The sequence below is a fragment of the Crinia signifera genome, chromosome 9 (genome assembly GCF_055691185.1).
Source record: "Crinia signifera chromosome 9, ASM5569118v1, whole genome shotgun sequence".
NCBI lineage: Eukaryota > Metazoa > Chordata > Amphibia > Anura > Myobatrachidae > Crinia > Crinia signifera.
The window spans coordinates 96,672,117-96,694,804 of NC_139225.1; the positions used below are offsets into that span (position 1 = coordinate 96,672,117).

A 22,688-nucleotide genomic window follows, 5' to 3' on the forward strand; every position below is an offset into this window, starting at 1 on the left:
GTTTTGGGCACTTGAATTATATTTACTGTATTGATCATATAGGATTTACCTCATACATGTAACCTATACAGTATAGATAAAATATTTAGGAAAGATGTATTTATGCAGTAAATGACAAAAAGTATTAATTATTACTTGACTCTTCCAAAATTCTAGAGCGTCACTTCCTTCCCTCGCTTTCCCCAGCAAATAGCTCTCCAATGCAGAGTTCTTAAAGAAAAACAGATTTGTTTCCTCAGTGTGTTTTCCGGGTTGTTCTGAATGTGAAGTTTCCTGTGTTTGTCAGAGACACATACTTCCAGTTCTAACCATGGGCTGACACACACAGACAACACCATATGATACCAGAATATTTCCCCTGCAAAGACGTAAAAATAAAAAGACATAACAACTTTTTTGAACTCTGGAAAGCAGAAGAGAGATGGCAAAAATGCACACTACTAAGAGCCTGGACTATATCGACTTAGCATCTTTGAGAGTAAGTTCATGACTATTTGTATTTTTAGATGGAACCTTTTTCTGTGTGGTCCAGAGCTGCGAATGAGAATGTTTAATTGTGGGACGGATAAGATGCTAAGGCATTTTGTAGCAACAGGGACACAGCAATATATCAGGAGATTATCCACGAGAAGAAGGGTTAACAAGGAACTGATGCCTGTGGGAACTCTGAGTGTGACTAGCTAGCTTGTGAAGTTCTTATCTCTTGCAGACAATAAAGCTTAAATTATAGGCTTTTGCCATGCCATTGATCGTTTTATTACTGTTTTTTAATTTAAAATATATTCATGTGTCAGGAAGATTTTGGATTGGTTTTGCAGTGTAAAATCAGACCCAGCATGCTGAGAACTGTTTGGTTGGATAACATTTCATCACGGTTTGGAACATAGTGTGCAGATATACTGATTGCCCAGTACTGGGTTATAACTTTGCTGTAAGTAGTAAGCAGATTGTATACATAAAATACAGGGTCAGCACACTGGTTAGCATTGATGCTTCGGGTCCTCTGGTTTATTTCTGTGGGGCAAAGGCACACCAAGAGGACCAGTGGCTTCTGTCTCAAGTGATTCTGTGTATTCTTGCAGTAGGGGAAGGCAAAGTTTGATGAGCTATACTGTACAGTGCTGTGGAATAGGTTCTATATAAATAACTGATAATAACAGTAGTTGCATTTCAATATTGTATTACGATAATGGGTCAACTGTAATAGGATGTGGGAATCAGAAAGTGAGAGATTTTGAGAGAGTTTTCCCATTTTTTTAAGGTGGCAATCAGTTACATGGCAAAATCTACCTTTTTTTTTTCAGTGTAAAGGATTGCCGCTTCAAATAAATGGGAAAACTCTCCCAAAATCTATCACTTTCTGATTCTCCACCTGATTACAGTTGGCCCAACTGTGTGAGATGCTAACAAACTCATGCCAGGTACACCTGCAGTACCTGGATAAATGCACCACAGTAAGACACAAGCACTCTACCTTAAACAGGCCACATTCCCTTACTAGTAAGCCTGCTCAAAGCAAATGCTTTGAAAGATAGTCTGCTACCTTGTCATTGCCTCTGTGTTTGTGCATGTGTGAGAGAGAAAGAGATGTAGGGGGAAATGTAATAGGATGAAAGATTCAGAAAGTGAGAGATTTGGTGAGAAATCTCCAGGTTTTTTTTTAAAGCGGCAAAAAAATGGAGATTTCTTACCAAATCTCTCACTTTCTGAATCTCTCCTAATAAATTTCACCCCTTGTTTCACTCGCTGCCAACAGGTGGCAGTGTTTAGGAGACACACAGACACTAGACATAGATCATAGATGATTTTAAATATAATGCAGAGATTTTTTCCATGTTAAAATACTCCTCTATAAATATACAATTAAATTGTTCTATCATATATAAAATATGAAATGGATAATAAGAATGGGATCTTAAAAGGTAGAAAAGTCAAAGTGTATTGTGTAGTTGTAAAATACATACATAATGCATACATACATACATACATACATACATACATACAAAATAAATACATACATAAAATACATACAATATAAAATACATACATAATACATACATAACACAAACCTTACAATAGAAACAAAAGACAAAATCTGTCTGACATTGTTACCAACAAAAAAAAATGAAAATAGACAAATCTATAAAACACCCGAATGTTGTTGAAAATTACAGATAGTTGCAAACATTTATATACCTCCTATATAACTTATACAGTATCAGTATCTGATATAAGACAACAATCAACCCCATCACTACTTAGGGCAGGTATGTCCAAACTATGGCCCTCCAGCTGTTGTGAAACTAGAAGTCCCATCATGCCTTGCCACAGTTTTACTATTAGGGAATACTAGGCATGCTGGGATGTGTAGTTTCACAATGGCTGGAGGGCCATAGTTTGGACATACATGACTTAGGGCACTATCGGTACTTTACTAACAGCCCTCGTGCCAGCGTCCTTTAGGTATTATTCTTTGTCAATAAGCAGCCACCGGGTGGGTGAAAACACACGTGGCCCATTTTTAGCCTATAAAAATGGCTGCTAATTGGATAACACAATAATGTCCACAATATATATCAATTTTTACCAAATAAATTGGGGCTAATATAGGCTAGCGCCCTTAGGATGATTTGGATTCTGTATGGAGGGGCAGGGCTTGTGGATAGTATTGTGTCATAACAGATGATGCCATTACTTCATGATCATTTGTGATCACCAGAGGATCTTACTGCACAGTAGAAAGTTCAGGGATGGAAGAACATATTCCTCATCCAGACATCAGTAAAGTCACAGTCACCCTCATTAAAATGAATATATGTGTCCGTTTAGTGTTTATTATCTGTTGATTACTAGTAGAACTTGCAGTTGAAGAGAGAACCTAACAATCCTAATCTCCCCCATCATGCAACCTACACACCATAAGGCCACAAAAGTATCAATTTTTTGGCTGCCATCTTATTCCATACATTTTATTCAAATGTGAAAAACAAATGCATTATCAATTTCAATCGCAAATTTTATTGTGGAAACCTTATCTGGCTTTTTGTTCCTTTGGAAACGTGGATTAATGACAAAGACTGTCTTCATTTTGTGAGGAGAAATAAGTAAACTATTGCTATTTTTGCAATTCAAAAATAAATATTTGCATGAATACTGTATTAAAATTATACATTTTGGCTCAAAAAGTGGCTCAGCAGTATAGGGGTTATCTATAACTATATCTTAAGATCGATTGCGCTCATGATTGTTTACAATTTCCCTTGAAATCCCCGGCAGTCCTTGGTGGTTTTTGGACACACAATCTACTCACAATCCATCATACAATCAGTCATACAATCCATCTGCTGCATGATTGTGTACACAAGATGTGCACACAATCCGCATACAATCCATCTTACAATCAATTGAGATTGTATGATTGGGTACAATATCTTTCTGATGTATGGCCACCTTAAGACCATTTTCATGCATTGGACACATGCTTTTGCAAACCATGAAACGGATGGCTACCAAGTCAGATTGATCATCCAAACTGGTTTACTAAAACATTACCCAATAAACAATTATTATATCAAATTAGTAAACTACTTTAAGACATGTTGTCTAGATTAAAATTGGCATGTCATGAAATATAAACATGTGAACTCAGGATATAAGGTCATACCAGGTACCCAGAGGCGAGATGGGCAGTGGTGCCCCCCACCTCCCTCCTCCTACCACTTTTGGTTCTGGCTTTGCATGCACCAACATCTTTTCTGTAGAGGGGTTTAAATGAGGTATTAATAGGTATAGAGGTACCACTATTCACTTTGCCTGCATCTGGTAATGTATCCTGACAGTTCCCTATTAGAAAGGCATCTACTGTATGATCTCATTCAGTGGTATCACAAAGGGGTGCGGGTAGAATGGGCCGCGTCCCATGGAGTGTCAGCAAAATTACAGCTCCTGTTCAGTGACTGGAGCCAAGTGCTACAGAATCTTGCTCCTGTCACTGTGTTTGAGCCAACACTGCAGCCACAGAACTCCCTGGGGCCACTACTTTTTTGGATTACCAAAAAAGGCAGTTTAAGCTGCAAGATCATTCAGTCACACCCCGCCCCTCATGAGGCCACACCCCTCCTAAAGATAAAACAAGCCCCATTTTGCAGCTATCTGCACTGGTTGATATTAGGGGTAGTGATGCCCCTTGCTCTGATTTAGTGTTTGAATCAAGTTGTACCCAACATTTGTGAGGAGCATGGAAAGGAACCGTTCCGGCTGGGTACACACTAGGATGGGCTATTGGGCGATGCCCAATTGGACAATTGAACTGCACCGGGTCGCATACGATATCTTCAATTTGGCTGTGCAGCAGTGCCTACCAGCAGGAATGCACAAACCTGTGTATACACTACCTGATGTGTAAGTTTTATTGTTCTAATACAGCAAATTGTAACAATATAGTGGGAATCGCCATAAGCGTGTGTTTCTCTCCCTGCTCTGCGGTGAATCAAGGGTGGGCTGAGAGGGCATCACCTAAATTGCTGTAGTGTAGTAGGGTGCCACTGCATTTATCTCCATCAGCATCTTAAGGCCCATGCACACACTACAATGTCTTCTTAATGATGATGAACAACCCCATGCTCCAGTGATCACTTGCAATGCTGAGGTCGTTCATTTTCACTTCAAGGGTGAAAATGAACGATGGTAGTTAACATGTGACACATCGTTGTGTGTATGGACCTTTATTCTCTCCTCACTGAATGTCTGGTGTAATGATGTTAAACAGCCTTGTAAAGATTCTGCAGTAAAGATGTATCCACTAATATTGGGTAATCACCAACCATTGGATCTATATTTCATTAATACCCCTTTCACACCAGCCATTTTTAAGTGCCGGGTAATTTTGCTGGGTGTTGCTGCAAATCCTGGGGTTTTTGGTGGTGTGAAAGGGTCAACACGGGTCTTAAATCCCAGCATTCCAACCCTGGTCAAGAGCAGGGTCGGAATGCCAGGATTTAAGACCCGTGTTGACCCTTTTACACCACCAAAAAACCCGGGTTTCCCGGCAAATTACCGGGTTGAAAAGCTTTAACCCGGTAATTTGTTTTGTGGTGTGAATGGGGTACAAGTCCCAAACTACAGACACAAATTGCACTGCAACAAAGCAGCAACAAACACTTAAAACGGGATGATATGCTATCTAGATTAAAATTTGCATGTCATGAAATATAAACATGTGAATCCGGGGTGTAAGGTCAAACTTTATAAAACTGCCTACCCAGTTCCTGTCGAGGGAGCACGCAAATCTAAGTGACCTGAGAGTCACTTAGATATGTATGCACACTCCACGTCATTCGATGGTTGGCGACCACTGAATGATGTGGATATTTCCCCATGGGCTGTTTATGTTAAACATGCATTTGCAACCTGGTGATGTATTCCTCCAGTTTTTCTTTCAGTTTTACTCCTCTGCAAATTTCTTCTCCCATGCAGTAAAACACGTCGGGGGAGCTCCTTATTTAGAACAAGTCGAGGCAGGAAGGCGAGATTGCCACGCCTACAACTAGGCTCATTGGTCACACGTGGACAGATGGCAGTTCACATGGAGAGCACTTTGAATATGCGTGACTTTAAGCTGTCGAGCTTGACAGAGATGGTTGTATGTACTTTGGGATGTATGGTTGGTTACAGCTTCTATAACATTGAGCTTCTTTTGTAGGATATGGCAATGCTTACCTATCTTAATTGGAATGTAAGGGGAATCATTGATAAGTTGAAGAGGTCATTGGTCCTAGGTCAAGTAAAAAATTCACCCCGATATATTTGATGGAAACGCAGATCTTGGGCACTCACATTTTGTCACTTTTAAAAAACAGTGGGTGAGTTGGTCTTACCACTCCTCATATTCCTCTGCTTCTAAAAGGGTTTCTATTGTAATATGTAAAAAACTGTGTTGTTCTACCTAGAGATAGTTCAGATGGATCCAAGGGGTAGATAAAGTATGTCTTTTTGAAATATAAACTTAACTTGATTCCTGTTATATTGGCCGCTATACTGTATATATCCCTCACCCTTACTCTCAAGAGGTACTTAAGCAGCTTGCAAATTTTATGGCCTCTCATCCTGGTACTTCTACCATATGTTTAGAAGATTTCAGCAATGTTCTTAATAAACAACTAGACAGGACCTTGATCTCTAACCCTCCCCCACAAACACGCACTTTCACCTTTACTAATTTGTTCTCTGAGATGGGCCTAATCGATGCTTGGAGAGAAAAACATCCAACTGTGAAGCAATATTACTATTTCTCCCATTCTCACTCTTCATTTTTAAGGATTGACTTGGCCCTTCTCACAAGAGATCTCTTACACCGCATGCGCCACTTTAGATATGAAAGTAAATATATTTCTGACAACTCCCCGTTAACACTGAGCATTGACTATGACTGCCAACTACTGTGGAAGTTGAACCTATTCTAGCATGACTGTATGGGATCGGTCCTAGAGCTAGAGGTCGCATAGATGAAAATAATGCTTCAGGGTCCCTCCTACAGTATTATGGGCCACATAGTTTAGTGTTGCATTCTGCCTGTCTACTCAAACACAGTGCAAATTATCTCATTTGACCATTTGGCCATTAGTGTTCAGCTGTAGCCTGACCTGAACAGACTCAATATATTCTTAGAATTAGTGACCTGCAGCTTTTCTGAACAGTAAAAAAGAAAAACAGACATTGAACAACATCATCAAACAGCTAATTTCATCTATAGGCCCCCATTTATCATTGATCGCATTTACAATGCGATCTGGGCGGAATATTACCGCCCAGGATCGCATTGTAAAATGTGATCATATCACCGGGATGTATTATCTGCCAGGCGCAGGGACAGGGCTCCGAAAGGAGCCTGTCCCTGCAATACCCGGTGCCGGAAGCCAGGGGGTCTGCGCATGCGCGGTTACGCGCTGACCCCCCGCGACCCCGCTGACCGCACTGCTGCTCGGGCAGTGCGATGTGTAGCCATAGGCTACAATGGGCTATCGCCATATCAGAATGGCGATAGCCCAGGGGTGCGATGCCGGGCTGCCCGATGTTGATACATCGGGCAGCTTCGCATCCCCCATAGAAACCTATGGGGGATGCGGCCGGCGGTGCTGCAGGGGGGGATCGCAGCAGGGATCGGAGATTCCTGCTGCGGTCCCCCTTAATACATTTCAGTGCTACTTAATATTTGCGGTTAACCCCCGAAAACTGATGTTTTCAGGGATTTAACCGCAAATGTTGCTTGATACATGGGCCCCTTAGACTTCGATTTTGTACTGTCTGAACATGGCTAGGAATAACAGATGCACAGGCAAAATTTTTAAAACTATGTGTACAAATGCTAGAAGCCTAGGAGACTAAATTCCTGATCTAATTGCAATAATGTCAAGGGATGACCTAGACATTGTGGCTATCACAGAGACATGGTGTAATAAGAACCATGGCTCGGACATAGCTATACCAGGATACAATTTATTTAGGAAGGACAGAATGGGAAGAATCGGAGGAGGGGTAGCAATGCATGTAAAGAAAAGCATAAATGCTGCTTTAATACAAAACATTGAAGAAAAAACTGAGGCCCCTTGGGTGACCATAGAAATGGGGGAGAAGGATATTATTCGTACTGGGGTCATCTATAGGCCACCAGGCCAGGGGCAGGATTTGGACTGGAGCCTATTGCTTGATGTCACTAAAATGGCTTTAAAGGGAGAAGTCATAATTATGGGAGACTTTAATCTACCTGATGTGAATTGAGAGGAGAATATTAGATTTAATACTCACAAATGGTGACAGGATATCGGACATATATGTGGGTGAGAACCTGGGATCCAGTGATCATCAAGCAGTATGTTTTAGTATCAAGGCAGGGTCCAACTCCAGTCACACAAAAACTAAGGTGTTGGATTTTAGAAAGGCTGACTGCAAAAATGGGGAGATGTTTAAGCGACTCATTAGCGGATTGGAGGAACTTGAAAGGAGTGCAGGAGAGGTGGAAAAAATGAAAAAGTGCAGTACTAAAGGCAACGGACCTTTGTATCAAAAGGGTTAAGAAAAGTACCAGGAAAAGGAAGCCAGTGTGGTTTACTAAAGAGGTATCAACTAGTGTAAAAGCAAAAAAGATGGCATTTAGGACATACAAGCAGACTCAAAATAATAATGTCAAAGAAGTGTATCTTGCCAGACGCAAGTAGGCTAAGAAAGTGATCATGCATGCCAAGAAAATGGCTCAGTCAGTAGATAAAGGAAACAAAACTTTTTTTAAGTATATAAGTGAAAGGAGAAAATCAAATGGAGGAATGAATAATAAGACTGCGGACAGACACTGAGGGTGACATTCTATGGATTGAGATAAATGCGCATGTTTTTATATCGCACCACATCGCACTTTTTAAATTCGCAAGATTGGCCTGTTTTTCGCATATTTAATGAGATGCGAAAAACGGGCCAAATAGTGCGAATAGGTGCGAGTTGGTGCGATTTGTTTAGTCCTGAAAATGTGCGATTTTCATGTATGAAAATCACACGTTTGCAGGAAATCGCAATTTAAAAAAAAAAAAAAAACCGCCAGAGCATAACCAGCCCCGGGCTCATTGAGCCGGTGCTGGTGACATAAAATCAGGGTCCCCGACAAATAGGGGTCCCCTTGATTTAATGAAACCAGCACCAGGCTCCGGCGCTGGTTCCCGAAATACGGGGGACAAAATGACTAGGGGTCCCCCGTATTTTAAGAACCAGCACCAGACCCAACCAGCCAGCAGGGTAATGCCACAGCCGGGGGACACTTATTATATAAGGTCCCGCGGCCAAAGCATTATCCCCCTGGCTGGTCAGCATGGGCAGGGGTCCTGGGGAAGTGGGGACCCCCCCAATGAAGGGGTCCCCCCCCTCCAGGACTTACCAGCCCATGCTGAAAGTCGGGGGCTGTCCCCGATGCCCCTGGGCGGTGGGCATCGGGCTGATGTAAAGTGTAAAAAATTGAATAAAAACTATTGTTTTCTACTGTAGAACTATGAGTCCCAGCAAGCCTACCCCGCATGCTGGGACTTGGAGAACCACAAGTCCCAGCATGCGGGGCATTAAAGGGCCCGCTGGCACTTGTAGTTCTACAGTACAAAAAATAGTTAAATAAAACACACTGACACCCTGAAAAATAAAAGTTTAATACACACATAACACACACACTGATACTTACCTACCTTGAGCCCGTAGGTCGGTCCCTGGATCCTGGGTCCGGGGTCCGGGGCTCTTGGACAGAAGAGTCCGGTTCCGGGGCTGGTCCGGGGTCCTGGGCTCCAGGGCTGATGTTTCCGGGGTCCAGGATCCGAAGTAGTCCAAAAGGGGTTCCTAAGGAAGGAAGGAGCCGACTTTCTCGGCTCCTGATTGGCCGCCAGGCGGCCAATAGAATAATTCGGAGGAAAGGCGCGGAAGATGAACATCTCTGCGCCTCTCCAGTCCGTGAGCGGGTACCAGCCGGGAGCAGCGTGTCTGCCGGAGAGGATGCCGAGGTCGTCACCGGGGACCAGGTGAGTAGGATTTCCTTCCTTAGGAACCCCTTTTGGACTACTTCGGATCCTGGACCCCGGAAACATCAGCCCTGGAGCCCAGGACCCCGGACCAGCCCCGGAACCAGGACCAAGGCCCCGGAACCGGACTCTTCTGGTGAATACAACTGTGGTAACTATAAAACTCAACCACCCACACGTGGGGACTGTGATATTCCATCTACCCAAAATTTAAATTGGAATATTGGAGCTTATGCGGACACAACTGGTGGTATACATAGGAACAGATCCCGTATACTTTATTTGAAGGGTTTTTAAATGTTTTATATGTTATTAAATGGTATACTTTGAATGTTCATTGGTGTAGTAGTGCTACTTTATTCTCTTTTTTCTTCATCTTTCTATTGAGGGATCACTCACCCCTCTTAAGTAGCTGCTTCGCAATGCACCCCCAGCCAGCACCTGGTATTTTGTTGCTTAGCAACTATTGCTCTAAAGACTGCAGCATAGCCATCCAACTGGACTGACACTTGGGGGTACAGAATGACAAAACTCTTATTATGTGTATCATCTTGTCTGGATTACTGCAATGCCTCTACCTTGGTCTCCCAGCAAAAGAACTGCACTGATTATAGCTGATACAAAAAACAGCTGCCAAGCTATTAACCAACCAGCCCCTTCTAGCCACATAATTTCCATTCCCTACTCCCTTCACTTGCTGCCCATAAAATGGTAAATCATTTTCAAGATCAACTTACTGAGTTTCAAAGCCCTACATGACCAAGGCCCAAGGTACCTGAAGCAGCTTCTGATTCCATACTGTCCCACCCGATTGCTGCAAACTGTAGATGAAGGACTTTTAGCAGTACCTAGGATCTCCCGTAATTCGTCTGGGTGTTGAGCCTTTAACCATGCAGCTATGACTTTATGGTACTCACTTCCCCTCAGAATGCTGTTTAGAATGCATCAAAAACAGACTCAAGACTTTCCTGTTTACTCAAGCATTTCCTTAATCTCCTCCCCTTTCCCTCTTTATCAGGAAACTATAGAGGGTTGCCCCCTTTCCACCACTTTATTTGCAATTGCTATTGAGCCCCTTGCTTACCTCCTTAGGAGTTCATCTGATATTTGTGGCCTGAGGGTGGGTAGCAGGGAGGACAGAATTGTATTATATGCTGATGATGTCTTATTCTTTATACATGATAATGTCCAATCCTTTAGTGCTCAATGAGTATGGTAAATATTATGGCATATTGATAAATTGGGACAAATTCTGCATTATGCCATTAGCCGGAAAACCCCCAGCCACCCCAGAGATGTCATTTCCATTACATTGGTCAGAATCATTTAAATATTTGGGCATTTTTATCACTAATGGCTACCGGCAGTTTACTTCACTAAACGTTGGCCCATTGTTTACATACCTGAGTACTAGGGTAGGGGTATGGGACAGGGTCAACCTTATTAAAATGGTCTTTCAGCCCAAATTACTCTATATACTGTAACAATCTCCAGTCTAAAATCACGGGTCAAGGGCCGGTCCTGGTTCCCGAAATAAGGGGGACAGAATGAGTAGGGGTCCCTCCCTCACCTTTATTATTATTGTTTCTTTATTTTTTACTTTCTTACACTGAAGCCTGCACGGATCTCACTGATCCGTGCAGGCTAAAGCCAAATACGCTAATAGTTGTATTTTCCAGGCGTGTTTTCCTGCCAATTTGCAGCCGTATTTTACATATCAATCGAATGAATGGTAATTCCTACTCGTATTCATTCAATGGCGTATACATTTGTATTTGTAAATACAAATGTGCCATGAATACAATTTTATGTATTTTCTGCATAGTAAATGCCGAAAATACGTGTAGGCAGTCGTATTTGCATACAACTGTCTACCGGGATGCCAAATAGTGGTGTATTTTCATTGATAAATTTCCCCCTGATTATTGTAAATGGTCCACAAACTTTCCATTGTGGTGCACACTACACTCTTGGGGGGAAATTTACTAAAGGAAATTTGTAAAAAAAAATAGGTGTATTTGTATCCAGAAATACACTTATTTTTGACATTTACTATCCCGAAAATACGGCAATTCGTATTCGTATTGATGTGCTATCAATACGAATACAAATTGCCGTATTTTCGGGATAGTAAATGTCAAAAATAAGTGTATTTCTGGATACAAATACACCTATTTTTTACAAATTTCCTTTAGTTAATTTCCCCCTTGGTGTCAATCTACAGTATCTGCTAACAATCAGCTCAGGGCCATTACAAATAGTGGTGACGTGTGCAATGTCCAGGTGCCAAATGCACGCACCAGTACAAAAAGTAAGTGATTTTGTGGGCAAGGGGTGTGGCTTCACAACCTGAATCCCTGTTTTGGCATTTGGGGTGTCCCAGAGAAGTGGATTGCCCCTGAAGACTAGTGTGAGTGCACAGTGAAAGAAACTGGGTGCTGCATTTAATGTTACGGTGCAGCACCCTGCTCTTGCCACTGAATAGGAGTTGGCACTTACCCCTCTGTGGGTACCACCCATTTGCAGTCCGCACCCCTTAGTTACACCACCAAGTCAGCTAGTCCTGCTTACTTGCAGGCCCATACATAATCACTTACTGTAGATGGAAAACAAGCCACACGTGAATGTACAACAACAACAAAACAATTGGATGATTTCAAGAGCTTCGCTATACTGTAGCTCTGTTTTGGCATAACTACTTGGCTACTATTAAGAAGAAGTCTTAACTTTTTTGGCAATTGTCAATCATCACTGTAATTCCCTAAAAACAACAGCAGTTATTTTAATAAAAACAGAAAGGAGGTGGAAACACAGACGTGTAGCAAAGCAATGGATGACAGTGGCATTAGGAATGTATTAAAATGTAATATTTGTACCAAGTAACCCAAACTGCCAATCAAAGTAATGTGGGTTTATCTTATGTAAATACTTGACGATGAGCATCATACTGTATGCCTTTGAAGTTTGAAGTGATCTGTTTTCAGTTGTTCTTCCTTAAACTGCTTCTATCCAATTCAGTGGGAAGGCTAACCCTGTACTATACTGTACATACTGTACCAGCCAAACCTTGTCACATGCTGGTTAGTGGCCAATGACTTTACACTAAAACAGATGTTAAAAAATAAAGCAATACAGGTATCGGCCAGCTGTTCCTGCATACAGCAGCTACAGCAGCCCTCCTTTGCTTACATAAGGGGATTTTATAAGTAGGACAGCCAGCTGTGCAATCTAAAGCAAATAGAACTTTGCTTTACTTTCAGTGGGATCATCTGCTGCAGAGTTCACCATGTGGATCAAGTTACTCAAATGATCAGTGAAATGGCTTCAAATGTGCTTTGTTTTCAAGGGAATTACTGTGGTCTGCCAAACAAGCAATGTGACTAATTTGTGTATGTGAGCATTGGCTTCATCAACTGTGTCTTTAGAATAAGTGTCAATAAATACAGTAATGTGTGACAGGATATTGCAAATAAAGCCATGCTATTCTGCATTGATAGAGGTGGTGTAAATGTACTTATTGTCCGAAAACATTAACTCAAATAGCGCCAGCATATACCATCGTGCTTTATAATTAGGATTAAGCTGGGTACACACCTAAAAATTTGTCTGTCCAAACCACCTGGTGGAGCAAAAATCTGGTAATGTATGGGAGCAAATAACAATCAAACATGTGTTCCCAAACACTGGAAAATGGGCAAATACAATTTATCAGATTTTGTTAAATCATACCTCCCAACATGTCCCTCTCCAGTAGGGACACAATGCTCTGTTTCTGGACTTCCCTCTGAATTTATGATTAGTATCACCTGTGTTGAAGCACCTATCTCATCAATTAACATGTTTAAAACAGGTGATGGTAATCATACATTAAGAGGAAAGTCCAGGAGCACAGCATTGTGACCCTCCTGGAGAGGGTCATATTGGGAGGTATGGTTACATTAAACAGCTTTATCCAATTTGTCTGAATGAACATTGGCTGTTTTCCTGCATTTGGGATAAATCTTTAGGTGTGTAGCCAGCTTTAGAATAACATTTTCCACAATAAAACATTGCAGGTCAATACTAATCAGTGGCGGCCCCTACCTAAGCATAACAGGGGGGCTGCCATTGGCCTAACTGATGGGTGTTTCCCACTGTGTTCCCACCACTGTCCAGAATCCCGGAGCCTATACAGTACAATGCAGTTAACAGGGCTGGGCACGGCGCATGCATAGTGTCTGTTTACCCCGGTTTCAATTAACTGCATTGGCTTACTTTTATCTGAGAAGAGAGGAAAAATCATTCAATGGTCAGTAAACATCGAATAATGTTTCCTCTGTGTGATCACATGTAAACTGATGTGTACGCATACCATCAGGCCCATAGTGCGCACCTGTAGAAAGGCCATAATATCTCTGTACAGTGTGTGTATATATAATGGATGCAGGGTGTTCCCCTTTTACATCTACAAGCTGGGTTGAACCCAGGATTTTGTACCTGATTCCAACACGGGTGCGACCTCATCTTTCACACTGGTGTGCCCCCCCCCGCATAATGCAGAGTGGGTGATGTCACCGGAGGCGGATCCTGGGCCGGCACTGGGAGATGAGAGCATTTCCCAGCACCCGCTATTGCATTGCAGTAAATGGGTCCTGGGTTGCATCCACCCAGGTTACCTGTTTACTCACAACCCGGGTCATTTCAAATGGGAGCATTTACACCACCTGCATCCCTGGGTTTTTGTGTGCTCCTGTTATTTAGGCTGGTGTAAAAGGGGTATATACGTATGAGCTAGACACATTACATACTGTAATGTAAATGGTCAGTTACAGTGCATTTTATAGTATTATTATGATTTCTATTTAACAAGGAAAAGGAAGGGAAAAAACGGCCTCATGGCATTAATACTATTCATAGACTAAGCAGCATTATGGCATGCTGAGCACTTATCGGCTCCTCAGTACAAGTTTTCAACTTAAGTTGCGTTAGAGTTGTATACCCTCCAACATGACCCATTCCATTAGGTACAAAATGCTCTGTTCCTGGACTTCCCTGCCCGTGGCAGTTACAGATGTGGGGCTCCGGCACAGTCCAATATTCAAAGAGGGGATCACATCAACTGCTAGTGCATACCTCCCAACAGGACCCTCTCCAGGAGGGACACAATGCTCTGCTCCTGGACTTTCCTCTTAATATATGATTACCATCACCTGTGTTGAACAGGTAAATTGCTAAGAAAGGGGCTTCAACACAGGTGATGGCAATTATAAATTAAGAGGGAAGTGCAGGAGCAGAACAATGTGTCCCTCCTGGAGAGGGTTATGTTGGGAGGTATGCTAGTGAGTCCAGGACAGTGATGTTTGGGGTGGCAGTAGGTGTGGCTCCCCTTTTTGAAGATTGGACTGTGCTGCAGGCTCACATCTGTAACTGCCACTGGAAGGGAAATCCAGAAACAGAACAATTGGTACTTATGTATTATCTGGGCTCCCATGTTAAATGCACCCCATTTTTTCATACCCCTACTATCCAATTACGCATGGAGTTGATTTTATATAGTGTGGCGAGCGCAGCGAGCCACCGTGCCCGAAGCGTGGCGAGCGCAGCGAGCCCCGCTAGGGTACGCAGTGTCATAAAAAAAACGGGAGCCCAGATATTACATAAGTACCGAACATTTTGTACCTAATGGAATGGGTCATGTTGGAGGTAATGGAGTTGCCATTGATGACTTCATGGCCTAAAATGCATTATAGGGACTATATCCACTTAATCTTCTAAAAATTAAAAGAAGTGATATTGTCCATAGCAACCAATCAAATTCTGTCTATTATTTTCTAGAATACAATAAGGAAATGATAAACAGAATCTCATTGGTTGCTATGGGCAACATCACCACTTTTCTATTTTAGAAGCTTAAGTTAATTTACCTCTGTCTAAAAATAAAATGACTGATGAAACAAAATACATTAGTCATTAAGATACATCGGTATTGACACAAATAGGTGAAGATCAACTCTACCACTGTTGCTTTGAAATACATTCCTATTTATTTTGTAAGTAAATGGATTTATACATCAAATCCTCACAATGGAAACTGGTTAATATACGTAAGTGCTTAAGCTTTTAAACAGCTTCTTATAAACCTCCCATCTCTTTTTCTACCTCTGTACAGGACCCCGCAGGAATCTTCGAGTTGGTTGAAGTTGTTGGAAATGGGACCTATGGACAAGTCTACAAGGTTGGAATATTTCAGTTCTTAAATTCCACACAGTAGTCAGTCTATAGTGTTTGTTTGTATTCATAAGTGTCAGAAGCACCTTTACATGGCAGATTAGTATTACAGTTGCAATTGTGCTATAATACAGCTAATTTTGGGTTTGGCTGTAATTATCTGTAAGAAATAATCTGTGACAGTCTTTACGCATTTATAAGTAACACTCTATGTATTATACAGTACAATTTATAAATGCTTAGAGACTTACAATGATGCTTTCAGCCTAAATGACGTCAATCTTCTTCTGGCAGCTGCTCTATCAATGTGCCTTACCGAAAAGTGCATGAGGCTCAGTCTATTCAGCTTTCCTCTCTGGCAGTTTGTAGTATGGACCCACCAAAGGCCGCCAGAAGCCGGTCCCTCCTCGCAGCTGCGAATGGGTGCTTTGCATAATCATCCATTCACAGCCAGGGAGAAATCATTTAATGGTCTGCGACCATCAAATGATTTCTCCAGCACTCACAGATCAGAGACACCTCTATGGTGTCTCTGATCTGCCGGCGCCCTGTGCGGTAAGCAAGCGGGCAGCTGACATCCGCTGATGTCAGCTGCCGACTCCCAACACCTAGTGATTACCATGAAACATTGGCATTCCTTTGGCCTGCGCCCCCCCCCTTCCCCGCACCAATGCCGCCTCACGCCCGCACTACTAGGTGCGAGCAGGACGGTGAGCATGTATCTCTCTGTGCCCGCGAACGCACGGGGAACCGAATGAAGAGTAACAAGGTTGGTTTTTAAAATACATTTAAAAATTGGGATGTTGGATGCCAGTCTGAGATTATGGGACAGTACTCCAGAGGTTGGCAGTGTGAAGAGGTTATGAGGGAAGAGGGGAGACAGCAGTTATTGGCAGAGTGAAGTATGCTGGTGGACGTGTGAGCAACAGTAATAGTGAGGTGGAACTAGACCAAGCTCCACCTTGGCCCCGCACAATGACAGAAAACATTTGGGGCAGCACGAACCGTATAATGGTTAGCATGGTTAGCATTGCTGCCTCTCGGCGCTGAAGTCATGGGTTTAATTCCCTCCAAGGCCCTAATTGTGCGGAGTTTGTATATTCTCCCTGTGCTTGCATGGGTTTCCTCCGGTTTCCTCCCACAATCCAAAAATATGCTGGTAGGTTAATTGCCTCCTAATAAAATGAACCCTAGAATGAATGTGTGTGTACACGTGGTAAAATATAGATTATAAGCTCCACTGGGGCAGGGGCAGATGTATAATCATAGTTTGCACTTCGGTGCCAAAAACCCTACCACTGGCCCTGGCACTGCCTAATGGGAGATTGGGGAGAGGAGGTAATTAGGTTGCAGAGGTATATGAGTTCCCCCACCTCTCCAGGACCACAAGCCTCGAGAATTTGCAGAATTGGTCCGGAATAGTGATCGCCATTGGAAACATTAGTCTTACTAGAAACACACGAAGCACATGTGGTATAGAAGCAGTCATCCCAGCACCTAATGGAGTGGACATGTTTTATTATTTAGTCAGACTTTATGAAGCCACGATGAAGATAAAGCATCTGCTATACATTACGCTGTTATGCCCATTAACAACGCTGGGACGTTTCAGACTGTACAAATGATTTAGTATAATAAATAAAACAATACAGTGTATCACCTATGATAAAGTATACTTTCAGGCTATCGGAATAATCAGATCATCGGAGTTGTTTAGCTCCCTTTACAAGGCCAACCTTGACAGAAGAAAGAAAACGAGCAGGAAAAATGGATTGAAAAGAAATGATAGGAGATACTTAAGTTAGACAAATGGAACCATTAAGTTCCTCTGGGCATAAATGTAAGACAAATGTGTGTCAGATACCATCTTGTGCTGCTTCATAACTTCGCGCTGTGGTGGCCAAAAATAGCTCTAAAAGGCAAATGTGATCCGTCTGTGGTTAAAGATCATTAATTCCTGAAAAGATACACTAAAATCAGCTCTAAATGAGCCTCACTTCTTCTAATCAGTCAGTAAGCTATGGTTTTTCGGTCTGCCAATCCTCAACAAAGACTCACTCCCATTGTAATGTAAAGTAGAGCAGCCTAAAAGAGAGAGGGTTTTCTTCTGCAGATTCAAGTGGAAATATTATTTGAGCTAAGAACAGACTATAGATTCCACAAGAAAAAGTGGCTAGACTTTTCTTTTATGAAATGCGTACTGTAGTATTAAATAAGGTATCATTAATATTGTGCCGTTTTGGTAAAGTGTTTTGTTCATATTGTGTGACTTGTTCAAGCAGTATGCATCGACCTCAGCTCAATATCTTTTCATAATCTGATTCTAATGACTTGTAATGAAGGAGAAAAATGTTATGTTTGCAATGATATGGAGCATGGAGTTTTTGACAGCTTTTTAGAGGAGTGGAGTGAATTCGCAGCAGTTGGGGGGTGGATGATATAATGTACAGTAATTCAATGCAATTTACAACCTTAAATCCTTTCAGACTGGCCGCTACACTCAGGAAGGCATATGTACTAAGTTTGAAAAAATAAAGATAAACTGGAGAGTGCCATCATTCAAACACAGCCTATAATACGACAGGAAGGAGCTGATTGGCTGGACAATTATCACTCGTTATCACTCTTGCATCTTTATTTTAAAGCTTAATACATTTGCCCCACAGTCTGTAACATGCCAGTTAGCTGGTAGTTTATCACTCTCCACTTTATCACTCTCCAAGGCTTAGTAAGTGTTTGGACCTACATGAGGATGGTCCACTCTCTTTGGCACAATGGGAGAGACACACAACATTTGTGAGTCTTAAAACAAATCCAGGAGCATTGGTATGATGTTTGTTTATTGTGTTTAGCCATAATCAAACATAATACAGGTTGAGTATCCCTTATCCAAATATCCGTTATCCAAATTATTCAGAAAACCATAGTCTCCAACATGTACTTTTAATTTTTTCTAAAAAACTATATCTGTAATTGGCATTACTGGGGAAATAACATGTAACTGGCACTAAATATGTGCAAGGACATGATTCCTTGCTATTCAAATTCAGTGCCTGAGATTGTACACAAACATGCACAAATAAAATATATTTGTGTGTATTTCATGTGGTCAATTTGCTTATGCATCATAAATGCAAGATACCTCTTTCAAAAATACAGAATAATCTGTTATCCAAAATTCTTCTGGTCCCGAGCATTTTGGATAAGGGATACTCAACCTGTATAAAGGACAGTCACAGATTTACAACCAATAAACATAAAACACTAAGCAAGCAATCAAAATGTGTTGCTTAATTTCATGTGCACAACAATACAACTGTTATCAAGTACTGAATAATTAGAATTTTCAAATCTGGACAATCATATTTTTGAATGAGATTTTAAATTGAGATCTATTTATTAAGCTCATCCATCCAATGGTGAATTCATTGCTAGGCATCTAAAGCGAATGCCTAACGCCTGACTGGACCCAGAGGGCTCGCGGACCATGACCAGATGAATTATGGCATTTCCCTGAAAATCTCAGATCGCTGGGCTCGACAGGCTGTCAGTAATTAGATATCTACCTGGTCCTCTGTCCTTCTTATTGAACATGTTGGGGGTGTGATATTATGAGGAACATGTGCAAGAGGTCATACACATTGAGAGAGGAACCCTGTGCTCTCCAGAGCTGCCCACTGTGTCCATAAAAGGCTGCAGGAGAAGACAGACTCTGAAGATGCCACACTTCTGAAGGTGCCACATTGTCTTGCTGGCACAAGATGATAGGGACGCCTGGATACAGCATAGAAGGGGCATTGGCAACATTGGAGGGGAGGGTGGAGAATACTAATTGCACATAGTTATGGTGAGTGAATGTGTGTGACCGTGAAGGATAAGTGTGAATGTATAACAGTGAAGAGTCTGTGAATGTGTGACAGAAAAGACGGCCATGCTCTACTGTGAGAAATTGCAGCAGTGTATGGGCCATCCGATCCCCCTTGAGGTGCCTGGAAGGTTTCCGGGTGGCAGGATCGTATGTGATACACTGTAGCCCTTTTGCATGTAATGTATCACATGCGACCCCATTCCCCGCCACCGGGAGGTGATCCAAGTCAGAGGTCACATGTGCAAGCAGGTCCGGCCTCACACTCCAATCCGATGCACATGGGACCTCGCATCAGATTGCATGTGATGTTAAACAAAAGCAATTTGGGCCGATTTCACCCAATTTCTTGGCCTGATCTTTTGGAATCGGGTGAAATCAACCTAAATTGCATAAGTCTATGGGGGCCTTAAGGGGTGAGTGGTATGTGTTATGATGAGTGGGTATGTGTGACAGTGAGGGGTGAGTATGTGTTATGGGGAGTGAGTAAATAAACTTTTTTGTGGTACTTGTGGAGTATCACGGCTCCCATCGTATGGCATCGTATGCCATATGTAGTGGCATACGATGGAATACGATGCGATGCGATGTTTTACCGATTTTTGAGCATTTTTGCTCAAAAATCGTATGCCATCGCATGGCATCGTATGCCATATGTAGTGGCATACGATGTCATACGATGCGATACGATGTTTTACCGATTTTTGAGCAAAAATGGTCAAAAATCGGTAAAACATCGCATAACATCATATGCCATATGTAGTGGCATACGATGTCATACGATGCGATACGATGTTTTACCGATTTTTGAGCAAAAATGGTGAAAAATCGGTAAAACATCGCATGGCATCGTATGCCATCGATGCGATACGATGTTTTACCGATTTTTGAGCATTTTAGCTCAAAAATCGTATGCGATCGCATCGGATGCCATACGATGGCATCCGATGCGATGGCACCCGATTTTGCACTGAAATGCATCAGAATGCATTGAAATGTGTATTAAAGTAGTGAAATGCCCCCAAATGCCATTTTTCATAGTGCACCACCCCCACTATCAACGTCAACCCGAAGCGTGTCGAGCGCAGCGAGCCCGCGAGGGGCGGCGGTACGCGTCCTACGACCTTTTCATACCCCCACTATCCACGTCGGTGTGGAGTTGAGAATAGAATAGTGTGGCGAGCGCAGCGAGCCACCGAGCCCGAAGCGTGGCGAGCGGACGCGGATACCTGTAAAGCCCGCGAGGAGACGCGTATAGCTGTGAAGGTATCCGCGTCCCCTCGCGGGGCTCGCTGCGCTCGCCACGCTTCGGGCTCGGTGGCTCGCTGTGCTCGCCACACTATTTTATTCTCAACTCCACGCCGACGTGGATAGTGGGGGTATGAAAAGGTCGTAGGACGCGTACCACCGCCCCTCGCGGGCTCACTGCGCTCGCCACGCTTCGGGTTGACGTTGATAGTGGGGGTGGTGCACTATGAAAAATGGCATTTGGGGGCATTTCACTACTTTAATACACATTTCAATGCATTCTGATGCATTTCAGTCCAAAATCGGGTGCCATCGCATCGCATGCCATCGTATGGCATCCGATGCGATCGCATACGATTTTTGAGCTAAAATGCTCAAAAATCGGTAAAACATCGTATCGCATCATATGACATCGTATGCCACATGCGATGCGATGCGATTTTTAGCATACGATCTGCATACGATGCAGGTCGTGGGAGCCGTGATACTCCACAAGTACCTTTTTTGTTTAACTTGGAGAAAACAAATAATTAGGATGTGAGAAATCCAGTAATAAACACAGGAGAAACACAGGAGAAACCACATATTGCTCCATTTGTTATTTTCCCTTTGAGTGCCAAGTGAATTTGTCAAAATAGGTGTGAAAATTGCCAAGCAAACATTTTTATTCATCATATCAAACACCCCTGTATTTTGGTTTTAAATTATTGGCATGATTTCACTCAGCTAAAATCATGACACTGTGTCCATCTTTTCCATGTCGACTTGTTGTTTGTGTTTACTTTTTGACAATGCCATCCTTTTCTACGTCAATCTTTTCTATGTAGCCATTTTGTCAATGTCAATCATTTTAACCACACCCATTTAAAAGACCTTAACTAAAGCATATAAAATGTGTACCACTGAAAGTATAGTATAGTATTGTTAATGAAAAAATATGTATGTACTCATAAAAGTAATTTTATAGAAAATGTAATGGAGACTCCTAGCAGAAAAAAATAATAAAAAAATATTAGATAATTCTTCTTCTAGACATCTCCTCTCATTTACATAGCCATGTATCGCAGAACCAATTTTTTTTTTTGCATGTGTCTAGCCCAGTGCGGAGTGGAGTGGTGTACAGTGGCACAGAGAGAGGGGGGTGGTACTAATTACCTGTGCCCAGGTCTTATGGAGGGGCCAGTGGGGCCTTCACATTACCGCGCAGCAGCAGAGGCTTTTCTCAACCCAGCATATGCCAGTCAGGTGCTTTATTTAATTCTAAGAGTGTATGACCATGCCTCCTGCAATTATGACATGGCCCCTGAAAAGTACCCTGGCCCAGCAACACTCTTTACTGCCCTGCTGGAGGAGCCCAGATCATCCCCTTAGCTACTCCAGTCAGAACATGCAAAATGTTGCACTCCTGCAGAAGCTTCCATGCTCTTCCCTGTAATATAAGAATACTAAATAATCAGTACATTACAAAGCAATATTTGTATTGTGATTTCTGCACTCTCATTGGACAAAAGGGCTTTGTTAAATCATTTAAAGTATTAATCAAGCTCCAACTGCTCAATTAATAATACCACAAGCAAGTGACAAAAAGTCATTGTAAACGTGAAAAAACAGGAACTACAGTATAGGGGATTTAGAATTCTAGACGTACTGCAGACATGACTCAGCCAAAAATATTTCCTAAGAAAATGACCCTTAAACTTCAAATGTGCTGAATTTCAAATAGGCACAAAGTACAGTAGTAATATGCAAAAATAAAATAAAATACAGAATTGTCAAAAGTGCTGTATAGAAATTTTTTAATGGGTACTTATATGTTAGTTGGG

At 42.1% G+C, this 22,688-nt stretch overlaps 1 protein-coding gene across 2 annotated transcripts in view; it reads left to right on the top strand.

The window, feature by feature from the left end:
- Window positions 1–246: 246 nt before the first annotated feature.
- The window catches only part of NRK (Nik related kinase), a 275,460-nt gene continuing 253,018 nt past the window's right edge, over window positions 247–22,688 (top strand). For both annotated transcript variants that reach the window (XM_083159430.1, XM_083159431.1), the window contains exons 1-2: window positions 247–478; window positions 15,694–15,759. In XM_083159430.1, the coding sequence (XP_083015556.1) occupies window positions 422–478; window positions 15,694–15,759 (123 nt within the window). In that variant the 5' untranslated portion in view covers window positions 247–421. The remainder of the gene's footprint in view (window positions 479–15,693; window positions 15,760–22,688) is intronic.